Source organism: Arachis hypogaea, chromosome 10 (genome assembly GCF_003086295.3).
Source record: "Arachis hypogaea cultivar Tifrunner chromosome 10, arahy.Tifrunner.gnm2.J5K5, whole genome shotgun sequence".
Lineage (NCBI taxonomy): Eukaryota > Viridiplantae > Streptophyta > Magnoliopsida > Fabales > Fabaceae > Arachis > Arachis hypogaea.
The window spans coordinates 1,718,545-1,734,722 of NC_092045.1; the positions used below are offsets into that span (position 1 = coordinate 1,718,545).

The following is a 16,178-nucleotide window of genomic DNA, read 5'->3' on the forward strand; positions in this document are numbered from 1 at the left end:
CATAGTTCTTTCGAGAGACTAAGGAAAGGTTAGTACTGAGCCAATCTTGGAAAGATTGATCGAAAAAAATGTCCTGTGCATCTCTGTTTACTATGCTAATCCATGCCGTACGGATGTTGGGGCAATCACATAGGACATGGAGCAAAGTCTCCTCCTCTCCGCAGCATCTTGGACAGTCGCCATCTTCCGTGAGATTTCTGAGCTTTGTCTTACTGTTGGTTAACAGAGCTTCATGTGTGAGGAGCCAACTGAAGGTTTTTAAACGCTGAGGTAATTTAATTTTTCAAAGTAATTTGTGTAAGTTGCTGTTATTTTCTTTTTTGTGAAATATACTTCATAAGCTGATTTAATTGAAAAATTGCCATCTGCTGATGGTAGCCATCCCACTGTATCTACACCAATATCTGGGTTGGGGGATTTTAAAATTTTTATATGTTCTAGGATGTCCTCAAATAGTACATGGCTAAGTTTGCCCAATTCCAACTGCCCTGAGTATTAACATAGTCACTCACATTTTCTCCAAGCTTTGCCTCGTCAAGGCTACACATGGCTAGATCTCTAAGCTTCTGAACTCCTAGGATTCAGTGATCGTCCCAAAAGGATATGCTCTTCCCATCGTCTATCCTCCAAATAAGATTTTTTTTTGGAATTTCTCCCATAACTTAGTTATTCCAATCCAGGCATTTGAGTTGCTAGCCTTCTTATTGACTTTTGGAATTGTGTTATCTCCTCCCCCATATTTTGCTCTCATCACCTGAATCCATAGGGCATCCCTTTTATGGATTAACCCCTAGGCTAACTTCATAAGAAATAATTGATTTGTCTCTTGCGCCCTTCGTATTCCTATACCACCCTCCTCTTTCATTTTGAAAATTTTCTCCCAATTTAGGAGGTGAACTTTTCTTTCTTCATCGTTACTTCTCCAAAGGAAATCCCTACAGATTTTGTCAATTTTTGCACAAACTGCCATAGAAATTTTCATAGTTTGCATGCAATAGCTAGGTATAGTTGATAGCACCGATTGGATAGGGGTGCATCTCCCTGCAAAGGATAGAAATTTCTTATTCCAATTAGAAAGCTTGGCTTGCATACGGTCAAAGATGAACTGAAAATGTTGTTGTTTGCACTTCTCATGTATTAAGGGTACTCCTAAATACTTTTCCAAATTTGCCATGAGGGTCACCCCAAGCACCTAGCTTAAATGTTGTCTGACATTGTGATTGACATTTTTTGAGAAGAAAACACAAGACTTGTTGAAATTGATTCTTTGTCCTGAGCTTTCACAAAATGTATGTAAGGTATTTTTGATCATTTGCACTTGTTCACTAGTAGCTTTAGCAAAAAGAATTAGATCATCTGCAAAACAAAGATGAGATATTTTAGGCCTATTTCTAGAAATAGTTATTGGTTCCCATTTCTTATCAGCAACAAGTTTATTAATAAGGTGAGATAAACGCTCGATACAAAGGACGAAGAGATAAGGCGAGAGGGGATCTCCCTGTCTTATTCCTCTTGTAGGAGAAAAGGCCTCAGACGGTGAACCATTCCAAAGAAGATTCATAGTAGGAGTGGATGTGCAGTAGGTAATAACATTAATGATCTCTTCTGGAATACCAACATCTTTCAAGGTCTCCACCACGAAATTCTAATTTATTCTGTCATAGGCTTTCTCTAGGTCAATCTTTATGGCCATGATCCTTTTTCCTTGACTCCTATTACGCATGGTGTGAACAACCTCCTACGCAACCAGAATATTATCCGCGCTAACTCTGCCAAAGGACAAAACTAGCTTGAGTGTTAGAAATAAGCACATGCATATATTTTTTCAGTTTAGAGGCAATAATTTTAGTAATCACTTTGTAGTAAACATTACAAACACTGATTGGTCTAAAGTGGCTAAAATTCTCTAGGGTAGAAATTTTGGGGATGATCGCAATGAACGTTATGTTCACTTTATTAATGTTTGTGGGTTGTTGAAAAATGGACTTCACCTAGGTCGTGAGGGAATCAGCAATAATATTCCAGAATTGCTGAAAAAATTTTGCTAGAATCCCATCACTGCTTGTGGCCTTCTAACTTCCCATATAAAAAATGGCAGCTCTAATTTCTTGCTGAGAAATCTCTCTGAAAATATCCATGTAATCCCCTCTAAGGAGCTTCGGGAAACAGTCAGACAATGGAAAAGTACTGTAATTCGAGTCTGTGAAATATAGGGCCTTGAAATAGCTCACGCCCCAACTCTTTAAACACTCGACATCATCAATCCATTCTCCCGCTTCATTTTTAAGGGCTGTTATTTCATTCCTTTTTCTCCCTCCATTGGCTCTCTGATAGAAATATCTGATATTTCTATTCCCAAAATAGAGGTTGTTACTCCTTGTCATCTGCTGCCAGTAAACTTCCTCCTGCATTGCAATGCCTTCATACTCCAGCCAAAGCTCTTTTTAGAGTTTGTTTAGGAAGGAATTTGGGTTAAATGTTAGGTTTTTGGTAATTCCCTCTAGCCTTGATAGAATTCGTTGTTTTTTTCTAAGGATATAACCAAAAACTTCTTTATTCCAAATTTTTGCTTCTTGTGTAAAGTTGGCAATGTTCTGAGTGAAGCTATTTCTATTATCCCAACTTTGTTTAACAAAGTTGTTGTAGTCTTCATGAAGAACCCAGGGAGCAAAGAAACGAAAATATTTGTTAACCCCCTCAAGAAGTGCCATCTGAAAGTCAAGTAAAATAGAGAGATGATCAGACTTAAGTTTAGGCAAATGCTTTACCCCTACTTCTTTAAAGTGATTAGTAAAATCAAGGTTGCTAAGATAACGATCCAGTCTTCTTTTAACATTATTTCTTTGCCAATTAAAAGGAGGCCAGAAAAATTTAAATTATTTAAACCACAATTATTTATACAACTTAAAAATCTACTAGTATCTATAGAAAGGTTAGAAGAACCCCCTGAATCCTCAAGAGAAAGAATAGAGTTGAAATCTCCTCCTAAGCACCAAGGTCCATTTGTATTATCTTCAATCATCTCCTAAAGCACTCTCTTATTTGCTGCTTGGGGACTTCCATAAATAGCAGTGAAGTAAGGATTTTCATTTTTTCACTGTACTTCTAGGTGAACCAATTGCTTATGGGTTAGGATTGGTTTAACTTTCCAGAACACTGATTTTCATAGGCATCAAAGCCAAGGTTTTTAATAATTTTTTTATCCTTTTTGCCTGATATGTGGGTCTCCAAAAGAATATAAAAGTTAGATTTATATCTAGAATTTAAATCAGAAAAAATAGTGTAAAACCCCTATGCAAAGACCCCTCTATAATTCCAAATAATTATATTCATCATAAAGGAGATTATATAAAGAAGTCACAGAAAGCAAGAATTCAGCATGAGAGAAGAAAAACTCCCTGATCCAAGATATTAGAAAAGGCTATTAAGCTTCTATATCTTGTGTAGAGTTAACCTCTATATCAGTTCCATTAGGAGGGTTGTCAGTTTGCATCAGTATCCCTGTAGTTATATCTATTGGCATATTGGTAGTTGCTACTTGTTCAGGTGGTTTGTCCTTGTAGTAGCTAACTTGATCTCCTTCTGTTGCTCCACCCATAATCCTTGATATAAGGTAGGCTGAATTAGAGTCCAAATTGTCACTAGTGGAAGTAACCTGTCCTTCTAGATGTCTGTTGTAATTCTCTTTACCGGGACTTTTGAACTGCTGCCAATGATCTTGATGATTATCATCCTTTCTTGCAATAGCAAATTGATTTTGTTGATTTGCTTCTTGGCTGATAGGTTGAAAGTGTTGCTTTTCTTTATTACTTCTGCCTGCGGCGTGGCTTGTCTGTTTTTTTTTTTTTTTTTTTGCTTTGTTCATTACTTTTGCTTTGCTCATTTTTTCTAATTTTGTGTGTATTATTTTTGGCACCTAGTTTAGGCCCTGATATAGCACTTATTTGATTGGGTTCCTCCCTGCTGTAGGGTTACATTTCCTTTTTAGTGGCTGCTATTTCATTGTTTTAACTGGATTGATTCTTTCTTTGAATAGAGATAATCTTTCCTTTCTTGGATTCCTCACCCTCCTTCTTAGTTACTTCCTCATTTAGGATTTCAAATCTGGATCCATGTCCCTTCTTTTCTTTGGCAATATTAATCTCATTAATTTTTAGATTCCTTCTTCTTTGAGTTTTCCTGACTACCATCCATGGGTCAAAGGGGCTAACCTCACTAATATGAGCACTGTCTAGTTGGATGGGTCTACTTTGTTGAGAATTACCAACGGTAGTATTAAGATTTGTATTAATTGTACCATTATTTTCTCTCCCAATTTTTTCTTTCCCTTTTTTATGGATTCTGAATATTTTGGTCTTGCCCCTGGTGGCTACAGGTGTTGCTGTTCTCCTTGTGGTGGTTCCAATCACTATTGCCGCTTTGATCGAAATTCATCCCCGTGACATACTTCTTTATTTTTGGACTGTCATCCATCTTATGCCCATATCTTTCGCAGTGGAAATAGATTCGAAGCAATCCTTCATAGACTAAATAGAATTTCTTACCTAAGGCTATAAAGGATGGCACCAGTTGCTTCCTTAAATCGATTTCCATGCAAATACGAGGGAATATACCCCTCGAGTGAATATAAGTGTTTTCATCTATTCGCAACATGGTTCCCAATATTTTTTCAACCTTCCATAAGAAATATTTATTGTAAAGTTCTACTGGAAGATTTGGAATTCTGACCCAAATCGCTACTTTCTGGACTTCCGTTTCTTGAGGCATGAACAAAGGTCTCCATCTTTGGATTAGCAGATAGTGGTCTGCTATCATCCAAGGCCCCTCAAATAAGGCGTGTGCATAGTCATTTTGATTCGAGAACCTAACCAGAAAAAATCCTCCTTCTAGATCCATGACTCGGGTTGTTTCTGACAGCCCACTGCTTGTTGATCTATCTTTCCATTGCCTGAAGGTTGATCTTTTTTCCTAGAGGTTTGACAATTAGGGTTTGTTTCCATGGTTTGCACCAGTCTTCGTATTCTTTAAGAGTAATGTCAATGTTGGATTTTGAATTGAAGGGAGCTTGATCGCAGAGATCCAAATCCAAGGATTCACTATTCGAGATATACTCTTCTGCCACCATTTTCGCTATTTCCTTTGGGTTAAGCTTTCTCAGGCCATCATCAACCAATCTGTCTCTATAGGAAATTCTTGGTGGTCGAGTCAGGATGGTTTCCGGTACTACTTCAGCATCTGAACTTTCAGCGTTTATTTCCATAGGAGTCTCCATCTTTCCATAATTCTCAGGTTGGTGGGATGTTTCCTCCATACAATCATCTGGCTGTTCAGTACCTTACATCTTGATTTTTTTTGTGCTTCTTGCCACCAAGTCTTTTTTCTCTGGGGATCTCTTTTCTGTTTCCAGGGAAGGAGTATACGTGTCCATCAGAAAATGTTCACTATTGATTATTGGACAAGTTACTTTATAATGTTTATGATATTTACATTTTATTATTATGTTAGATTATTAGACATGTTACTTAGCTTTATAATGTTTATGGGATTAGTAGTACTTTAGTAGTGTACATTTATACTATGTCAGGCAACATTAACTTTGTAAACTAAGTTATTATTTTTTATTTAAAAAAATTGTAAATCCAAACTGGTTTAAAACCATTTGTAATCGAATCGAATCGGATCAGATTTTCAAAAAAAAAATTTCATCCAATTCAAATAGCACCGCATATAAAATAAGTATTTGGATTAGATGACCTTTTTTTTCCCTAAAAACTAAATCAAATCCCATTGCAAACATCCTTAGTAATGCACAAATAATAAAAGTATTTTGCATCAATTTTCTGTTATAATAAAAATTGTATATGTATGTTAATACTATAGTTCTGTACTTCTGTTATCACCGTGTTTTTTTTCCCCAAAACTAGTATAAAAAAATAATTTTTGAAAAAATTGTATTCCACTAATATTTTTTAAAAAATTATATAACAAAATTTTAAAAATAAGTTAGTTACTCACTTTGTCATAATTGAAATACTAATTTCGGTTAACTTTTAACAATCCAAATTAAAAGTGAAGTTAATAATCAAATCAAAGATCAACTAATCATAATTTAACATATCATAAAACATAAATCATATATTAATTAAGAGAAGACTGATTAAAAATCATTTATAAAAAAAACTATCTTCACATATTTCTTATAAGAAATTCCCCTAATGAGTCCTAGTTTTTGTCTCATTTAATGTTTAATCATGGTACCAAAGCAAAATATTTACTTTAAGTTTTAAAAATATAATAATTTGATTTTTAGTGTTTTAAAATGATAGTTCCAATTCTCGAAACTAAATTACAATAACTTTTCAAGTAGTGGGATAAATAAAGTAAAAATGATACATAAAAGACATGGAATCATTTGGGCTTATATCAAAATAAAATTTAATTAAGGAAAAAAAAGCTAATTTTTTTCTCAAATGTTTAACAAAACTACATTTAAACCAGATATATATTTCATCTATTTGATGTGCCTATTTAATCCATTTTGTTTAATTGTATATATAAGATATTTTTAGTAGAGTATTTTTAAAATATCACTTTTGATACTTTTAAAAAATAAATTAATTTAGAATTAAAATTTACATTAAAATTGATTGGTGAAATGAAATCGATATCACCTTAAAAATACGATATTAGTTAATAGAAAATTAATAAAATTTTAGTACTCATATAATTATATTAATAAAATAATTAAAAAATAATATAAAATTATAATTAAACTAAAATTAAATATTAAAAAAATATTATTTTTAATTTTAAATTATTATTTATAATATATAATTTTATAGATATTTATGTGTTATTTTATGAAAACTCAAAATAAAATTAAAATTAAATCTACCATTAGCATTGAAAATGCTCTTAAAACTTGTCTCTATTACTCTCTGTAACAGAGACAACAACTCTCTCTGTCTCTTTTCAATAAGTGATAGTATCCATTCTCATCTTGGTTTGCTTTTTATATAAATATACGTATTGTAATAAATTATATTTAATAAATTAAAAAATATTTTTAAAAATATATCACATCAATTTTATTATTAAGTGTAAAAAGTAAAAACTCAATTTTTATATAATAGAATAAATTGATAATTGTGTTGTATGTATTTAAAAAGGAAATGAATTCATTTATATTTTTTTAATTTTTTTCCTTTAATTATTTTATAAAATATGATCTCTAATCAGGAATAAGATATTTTTAAGTAGGATGGAAAAAAATAAATAATAAAAAATTATTATTGACAAAACAAAAAATTAAGAGAATCTATTTCTATTTAAAAAAACTTACTATTATTAAAATATTTTTAATGACTTAAGAAAAGAGGTTGAACTAAATAAATACGGCAAATCACAATAATAAATTAAGGGGAGCAAAAATTTACACAAATTCGCCAAATTAAAATCTGCTTCGTGAATTTACCAATGCATATTTATATGTAGTTCGAACCAGCCTAATTTGAACTCTATTTCTACATAACATGCACACACTAATTCGAACTAGCTTGGCTCGAATTATACACAAACACACGCACACACTAATTCAAACCATCTGGGTTCGAATTATACACTTATTAAAAAAATTAATAATTTAAAAATAAAAAAATATATTTTATTTTATACATTAAAAAAAACTAACAAAATATTTAATTACGAGAATTCTTTAAAATATTAATGAGCTATCAATTCGAATTTCATACAATACTCTTTTGTCCATTTTTAATAGCTCATGAATATTTTTTAATAAATTTTTTTAATAAATTTATTTAAATTAAACTACAAAAAATATTTGATCCTATGCAAAATAATTTAAAAAAATTGTTTAAAAAATGTTAGGAGTACTATAAAAATTTGTAACGTTCTAATAATTTAGGTAAATACATGCATGTACTCAAATTTTAAATAAAATAATCTACATAGTCAATAATAATTTAGAAATGAAAGAAAATATTTTATTCCATATAAAATAATTAAAAAAATATTTTATTCTATACAAAATAATTTTAAAAAAATTGCTTAAAAGATGTTATGAGTACTATAAAAGTTTGTAATATTCTAGTGATTTAGGTAAATACACGATAAAAATATTTTTTCTTTAATTTCTAAATTATTATTGACTATGTAGAGTATTTCATGTCCTAAGTCATTAGGATATTACAAATTTTTATAGTACTCCTAACATTTTTTAAGCTATTTTTTTAAATTGTTTTGCATAGGATCAAATATTTTTTGTAGTATAATTTAAATAAATTTATTAAAAAATTTTATTAAAAAATATTCATGAGCTATTAAAAATAGACAAAAGAGTATTGTATGGAATTCGAATTGATAGCTCATTAATATTTTAAAGAAATCTCATAATTAAATATTTTGTTAGCTTTTTTTAATGTATAAAATAAAAAATATATTTTTTATTTTTTTAATTATTAATTTTTTAATAAGTTTATAATTCGAACCCAGATGGTTCGAATTAGTGTGTGCTTGTGTTTGTGTATAATTCGAACCAAACTGGTTTGAATTATGTAGAAATGGAGTTCGAATCAGACTGGTTCGAACTACATATAAATGTGCATTGGTGGATTTACCAAGCAGATTTTGGTTTGACAAATTTGTATAAAATTTTGTTTCCCTTAACTTATTTGAGTTTTTTACCCAAATAAATAATTTTGATAATTATAAAAATACATTTTTTTAATCCTAATATCTCTCCACATTTACTCTCGTCTAGGTTAAAAAAACACTTTTTCAAAACTAAATTCCACTAGTAGTACATCTTTCAAGTATATTTGTTTCTCCCATCACATTTAATTTTAGAGTTTTATTTTCTAATTTTTTTATGGTTAATTATGGACAAAGTAAAGAGCTAAATGTTTAACTATTCTTAAATTAAAATAATAAAATTCATATACAATAAAAATTACAAATTTAATAATAATAAAATTTTCATTTTTTTACTTTACCAATTTTTTACTATATATCCTCTCAAGATTTTTTCGCCCAGCATCAAACCAAAAATTTCAAGTGCATTTTTTTCTGTTTAGATTAATTTTAGAGCATTATTTTTTATTGTTTATAGTCAATTATGAGTTTTATTTTAATTCTAAAATTTTTTTAGTTATATGTAATTGCAATAAAAATGTCTTGTCTTTGTATAATTATGAATATAGTTTAAAAGCTTTTTAAGAATAAAAAATCATACAAATTTTATTTTTTAATATGTCTTTTATGTTACTTAATTAAAAAATTATTTTTTTATTCAAATAAAATTACAAATACTTTTAATATTAAAAAAAATTAAGTATGATCTAAATGTTAAATAACTTTTTAAATAATTTTAAAAAATATTGTTTTTCCCAATATCCAATTGGGAAGTGATTCTTCCCTTCTCTTTTTTAGGTCAGAGATTCTTCCCTTTTCTGTTTTCAACGCAATTTCAAATCCGGAGTGATTTGCTATATAAATTGCGAAAAGCACAGCATTCGATTTCAATTTCCAAGCCTGGATAAGAAGAAGAAGCAGAAGCACACAGGGAGCAAACCAAAACAGCAATCGACGATGGAGAAGAAGAAGAAGAAGCAACAGCTGAATGAGAATCACAAGAGCAAGAGCATTGACGACATTCTCCCTCTTGAGCTGATTCACAGAATCCTAGTGAGGGTTCCGCTCAAACATCTCGGTCGCCTCAAGTGTGTTTCGAAGCTTTGGAACGCTCTCATTTCCGATCCCGACTTTGCGAAATCGCATGTTCACCTCTCTGCCGCACCCACCCATGTATGCCTCTTCATAAATGAAGACTCCCAGGCTTGCTTCGTTGACATTGACGCAGTATTTCACCGCCACAAGCGTGCTACTGCAGTAAAAGAGGTATCTCTCCCTTTCAAGACGAACACACCTTTTGATTTTGAAGTTATGTGCTCCTGCAGAGGGCTTGTTCTCTTACACCGAGCCCCGCATTTTTTTATCGTATGGAACCCACTAATTGGATCCAGCAAAAGAGTTTCCTACTCTCACATTGTTTCTCGTAGTGGTCGCAAGAACTTTGTTTCCCGGTAGTGCGTATTTGTATGGATTTGGTTATGATGTTTCACAGGATGACTACTTAGTTGTTGTAGCTTCTCAGGATAAGAATGGCCAAGAGCACTTTGATTGCTTGTCTTTGAGAACCAATTCATGGACTAATCTTGATTTTGCACTCTCCAAACCCTTGGGTAGGAGGAACTGGCAATCTCGTGGGTTCTTCTTGAATGGCGCTATTCATTGGTCATCCTGCACTCGTAGAGGTAGAGATTATAGTATTCTTATATTTGATTTGAAGGAAAGAAGTTTCTCAACCATATCTATGCCTGAACAAGTGATGGGTTATCTCAATACCATTTTTCTCGCCGTACTAGGAGGGTGCCTGGCCTTGTATTCTTATGAATTAAGTATAATTACCATATGGATGATGAAAGAATATAAAGTGCATTCATCTTGGATTTTCTATCAGATTTTTAGTGGACTGTCTCGGCCTCTATGCTTATCCAATGGTAGTGACATTGTTATACTACAGTATTCTCCGGTATCTAACTTATGGTTTGCCAAATATGATGTCAGACGAGAACTCCAATTCCAACGTCTTGAGTATCGTCATCCGGAACAATTTGTAGGTCGTTCTAGTCGGTACATTGTATACACAGAGAGTCTCGTGCCAGTCCCTAGTGAGATTAAGGATAAGAAGAAGAAAATGGTATGTAACTATTCTCCTAAGGATTGCACTATGTTATTCCTCATAGTTTTCATTGCTTTGTGATTAATTAAAAATACCTAGCAAGATGCATTATGCATCAAGTTGCAATCAGATGCGGCATTTGGCTGTTTGAATTTATCAATGCTTATGGAATAATTGATCACTGTCTTGTCTTGCTTCCTGAAGCCTATTCTTGTGGTGAGGGGTTTTAAGCTATTTCTTTTTTCATGTCTAATGCCGTGCTTCTCTTTTCTATAGGCCATCAGAATCACAAGATCGATGTCAAACAAGAAAAGAGAACGACTCAACAGAGACACTTAATTATGTTGTAAATAAAGTGTTGGCAAGTTCAGCTGGAAGAAGCTTCTAGAGAACTTTGTTTAATTTTGCTTTTGCATTAAAGTATGATTTCCCTTCCAACTATGAATGTGAAAAATTGGAACATTTGAAAGTGCAGATAGAGTTTCCTCTAATGAAATCCAATCTCTTATATTTTCTGCTTGATCTTTATTCAATATTGCCTTGGTTGAGTTACCATAATCTCACACATCAGAATGAGAGATTTAACATGTAAACTGATTGTTAATTTGTCAATTCAGTTTGGTCTTTAGTAGTAAGTATTTCAGTATCTTGTTTGTTGGGATTACAGCTGGGATATTTGTGCTTGCCACTTGAATTGAATTCTTCACTGTTCATAGAGCATGTGCTTCTAGGTCTTTCTTTCACCGTAGGTTAATTGAACCACCTTAAATTTCCTATTTTCAACTTCTTGTAGCATGTTGATATAATTGCTATAATGGTGTAAATTTTACATTTTCATGTATGGCTTTCAACTTTATTTTATTCAGGTACTTCCTAGTTTATTTGTTGGTTGAGATATGTGCTTGATTACCTTATTAGGAAACAGAAGAGACATGCATGCTAAAACAGAACAGGCTTTTATTATTTGTGTGTACACATTAAGTATATCATATGTCTGAATCACATGAGATCCCAATTTTGGGGTTAGTAAATGATCCTTTTAGTAAACCTTTGGCAACCCATTTATATGCTGCTTCAGTTAAGTGTACACCATCCCAAGTTATGAACTGGGATGGATCATTACAACTAATCAACCCCGGCTCACCACAGTGCTTCGCCGGTGGATTGTGATTGTTTGCATTCTCAAGTGGACAGCAAGAATATAGAATCGATTTTGTGAATCCTGATATCACAAACAAACCGCAACTTATGAGGAATAATAGAATCATATGTGATATGTGATTGTTCACAGATGATATATCATTCAAGAAATTATGCAGAAAAAAGAAGAGTTAAGTACCAAATTGTGTTGGAGATTGATATAATTGCAGGGAAGCATGGTAATAATCTGCATAGATGATATTAACACCGGGGCGAAGCTCTCGAAGCCGATTTAGTTCAGCAAGAAGTTGGTTGTTATAGTAGTCAGCAAAATTGTTATAGGACTTCAAACATCCAGCTTCATCATAATCCTCCACATCAGTACTGGAGTGATTTCTCAAATAGACAAAGCTGCATCCGAGAGCGAAGTTTCCGGGAACCACGAGAGTTTGAGCCCCCAAATCAATCAATTTCTGACCAAGGTTCAGTTATATATGGATTATGATTCAAAATAATTCTTAAATGCTGGCTTCATAAGATACTCTCAGATTTTATATAATTATCTTAAATGCTTGCTTCATAAGATATTCAAATGTATTAATGCTTCCAAAACTCTTACATTGATGGCCCAAGAGATTTTATTAATCACAAGTGGTACATATGTGGTGGCTTCTTCTATAGGCCTGCCTAGATAGAAAAGATAGTTGAAATCATTTCCACCAATCTCACCAACAAGAAACAAAGAGCTCCCAAAAACTTGTTTACACCCTGCAAAATTAGAGGACTATCCCATAAGTTTCAATTGGAGCATTATTGCAGCTTGCATGTGCCCAATTGAAAAGAAGAACTGGAAGATTACCTGAAGAAGAGTTACAGATAGAAGGAAGCAAGTCCATGAACCAATCAAACTGGACCCCCAGAGAATAGTTGGTGGGAACAAGAACGTCATAGAGACCCTTCTCCGCAAAGAAGCTCATATCCAAAGCAGTGGCACCTCCAACTGCAAAGTTCACTCCCTCCAATGAGTTCCAATCTTTTATCTTCCCTTTCTTGATTCCCAGGTAAGGTTTTAGCAATGGAACCCCAATCTGCTCAGCTGCAAACACAAAGAAGAACATAAGAACAAGAGAGAGAGAAGGGACGACGGTTATGTTATTAGTTATTACCAAGGAAATCGATGATAAGACGGCCATCAGAAAATCTTCCAGTGGGAAAATGAAAGAAGGTGTCTCCATATGGAGGGTTCAAAACCAGATATGTGGAGGGTGATATGTCTTCAGTGTCATAGTATAAGTTTCCGGTGTCAGCAATGGAATCTCCGAAGCTGTATATTGCACTATAGCACCGGCTTGAAGCAGTAGAGGATAATACCGTGCGCGTATGAATAAGAGCTGCTACTGATAGAAACCAAACCAAAGAAGAAGAAGCAGCAGCCGCCTTAGCCATGCGCATTCTGCTATCTAATTCTGAAGGTAAAGTTCTTACATTATATTTCTATTTTCTTTATTCGGATTATTCTAAACTCAGGAAGCACCGAAGCACGTTGGTAGTTGGTACGACTAACACGATATATTCTAATAATTTTTGTCTACCACCAACTCCCGAGTCCGCACCCTTCACACGCTAAACATAATGGAAATATATTTTCTCAATGTTTGGTTGAAAAGAAAGAAAAGAAAGGAAAGAAATTGAGTAGATTTTTATTTTCTATAGATGTGTTTGGTTGGAAGGAAAATAAGAAGGAAAGAAATGTTATAAAAAGATAATTTTATTCTTATATTATAATATATATTGAAAAAAGTAAAGGGGTAGTATTGGAAATAGAAAGAGAAACATTAGTTTTCTCTTCATTTTCTTTCTAATATTGGAGAGAAAAAAAATTGGTGGGTCCCACCAATTTTTTTTCCATCTATTTTCTTTTCTTTCAATTTTCCCCTTCAACCAAACAATAAAAAATAATCATTTTCCTTCCCATTTTTTTTTCTCCCTTTTCTTTCCTTCTATTTTCCACTCAAACAAACATATAAGAAAATGTTTCTTAATAATTTTAATAGGATTAACCTGTTGACATTTTGATATTATTAAAACTAAACAAAGCTTAAACAGCAAAAGCATGATTGGATTGGAATGGTGAAGAGAGCAAAGCACACAAATGACACATGGGTTTGTAATACACTAATAAGTTTCAATCTTCCACTTGTGCACCCCATTTTCCAACCAATAAAAAACAAACAAGAGTCATTAACTCACTTCTTCCTCGTGAATTGCCAACTGCTACAAGGCTACAACCCTCTATGCATGGATGCCGTGGTCAAAGGTAGTTGGTGGTGACCAGATGTTTTCAGTGGCCAGCCGCACTACAATCGCCTTTTTTTTTTTTTGGACATCAGAACAATGACTTTCGGTTAAAGGCTATATTATTAATTCGACTCGTTACCCATGAGGCCCAATTTTCATATACAGCTTATTTATATTTTTTATTTTTAAAATTTATTTTATATTAATTTTAAAATATAAATATCAATAAAAAATATTTTGTATTTGAATTTAAAAAAAGTCAAAAAATCAAAATAAATAAGTGTTTTAATTCAAATTCTAATTAATTGACATTTTTACATATTTATAAATATATTCAAATTTTGTATTTTAATTTAAATAAATCACTTGTGCAGGGATATTTTTAGTGGCAAATTGACAACACTACTGTACGTTAGTTGATATCAACATGTGAAATTCTTTTAGAACAACTCTAATGGTATAATGGTATAAAAGTGAAGGCCCTTCTCCGAAGCATTGGAGAGAGAAGGAATTAAGTTTCTTTCACGTGGACTAAGAAGAAAAGTCTCTTCTCAAAGAAACTTTTGCATTCTAATAAAATTTTGACACCTGACAAATAATTAAAAAAATAAATTAAAATATATAATATATATTAAAATAATAATTAAATTATATTAAATAATTATATTTTTATTTAATTAAATATTTATATTAATAAATTAAATATGATTTAATTATTTAATATAATTATTTAAATAATAATTAATTAAATAATTAAATCATATTAAATTTATTAATAATTATAATAATTAATTATCTTAAATAATTATATCTTTATTTAATTAATAATTTATATTAATTATTTAAATCATAATTAATATAAATAATTATACTAAATTAATATTAAATATTATTTATATTGTTATATTAAATTATAATTAATTAAATTTATTTACATAAAAAAAGATTTGATTGAATACATATGTCAATTTCATAATATTTATTATCAACTATAGATTTTTATTATATTTTTTTATATTAAGTAATTTTATAAATTAGTTTAATTTCAAATTATATATTGTGTATTATTGTTATATATGAAGTTATTAATTTTTTAATATTAATATTTTTTAATAGTAAATTATTTTTAAATTTATAAATTTTAATAATATTATTATAAAAAAATAATAACTATATTAATTTTAATTAATTAATTAATTAAGTGAGGTCACAATAGAAACTAAAATTAATTTCTCTTAATAGAAAAAAAATACTTTAAATTTTTATTTACTAATTATAACGCAAAAATTAATATAAAATTATTTTTTATAATATGTGAAACATAAATAAATAGAAATTTGAATGAATCTTTTACGGGAGATGATCTTAAAACCTCCACGAAAAGGAGTTGGTTGAGATATGTGCTTGATTACCTTATTACAAAACAGAACAATCATACATGCTAAAACAGAATAGACTTTTGTTGTTTTTGTGTACACATTAAGTATATCATGTGTCTGAGTCACATGAGATCCTATTAGTAAATGATCTTTCTAGTAAACCCTTAGCAATTCATTTATACGCAAATTAATAGTCAAATTAGTTTTTAAAAAATAAAATATTTTTAAATTTGTTTTTAAAAATTTTTTTAATTAAATTGGTCCTTTAAAAATTATAAATTAATCATATATATTTTTTATTTTTTTATTCACAATTTTTGTCAACAATTGATAATATAAAATACTAATTGATAGCATATATAACATATAACATATTTAGTTAGACATTGACTAAATATGTTTAAAAATAATCTATCAAATTTAGTTAATATATCATATTAAGAATAGAATTTTTGTAATTGAAAAAAATGACTAAATTAATAAATTTTTATAAATATATTTGGTCAATATCTAATTAGACATATCAGATATTATATATGTTATCAATTAACGTTTTATAATATTAATCTTTAAAAAAAATTGTTGATGGAGTGAATAGAAAA

General features: G+C 30.7%; 1 protein-coding gene and 1 long non-coding RNA gene across 2 annotated transcripts; one reads left to right on the forward strand and one right to left on the reverse strand.

Annotated features, from left to right (window-relative positions):
* The first annotated feature begins 10,442 nt into the window (after nt 1-10,442).
* Nucleotides 10,443-11,274, forward strand: LOC112714496 (uncharacterized). Its single transcript, XR_003811946.2, has 2 exons — nt 10,443-10,777; nt 11,036-11,274. It is a non-coding gene; the product is annotated as an uncharacterized lncRNA (long non-coding RNA).
* Nucleotides 11,275-11,696: 422 nt separating this feature from the next.
* On the reverse strand, nt 11,697-13,624 carry LOC112714494 (GDSL esterase/lipase At1g31550). The gene is made up of 5 exons (XM_025766100.2): nt 13,066-13,624; nt 12,759-12,995; nt 12,519-12,667; nt 12,099-12,372; nt 11,697-11,981 (listed from the first exon to the last, which is right to left on the reverse strand). Exons 1-5 carry the CDS (start codon nt 13,349-13,351, stop codon nt 11,746-11,748), a joined length of 1,182 nt encoding a protein of 393 aa, XP_025621885.1. The 5' UTR covers nt 13,352-13,624; the 3' UTR covers nt 11,697-11,745.
* Between the last annotated feature and the right edge of the window lie 2,554 nt (nt 13,625-16,178).

What these genes read in the sequence shown, in the direction of transcription:
- LOC112714494 (XM_025766100.2), bottom strand. Translation starts at nt 13,351, where the DNA reads ATGCGCATGGCTAAGGCGGCTGCTGCTTCTTCTTCTTTGGTTTGGTTT. An exon ending in TATCTGTAACTCTTCTTCAG is followed by an intron (nt 12,668 to 12,758) that starts GTAATCTTCCAG and finishes CTAATTTTGCAG; the next exon opens with GGTGTAAACAAGTTTTTGGG. An exon ending in TCAATCTCCAACACAATTTG is followed by an intron (nt 11,982 to 12,098) that starts GTACTTAACTCT and finishes TTGTGATATCAG; the next exon opens with GATTCACAAAATCGATTCTA.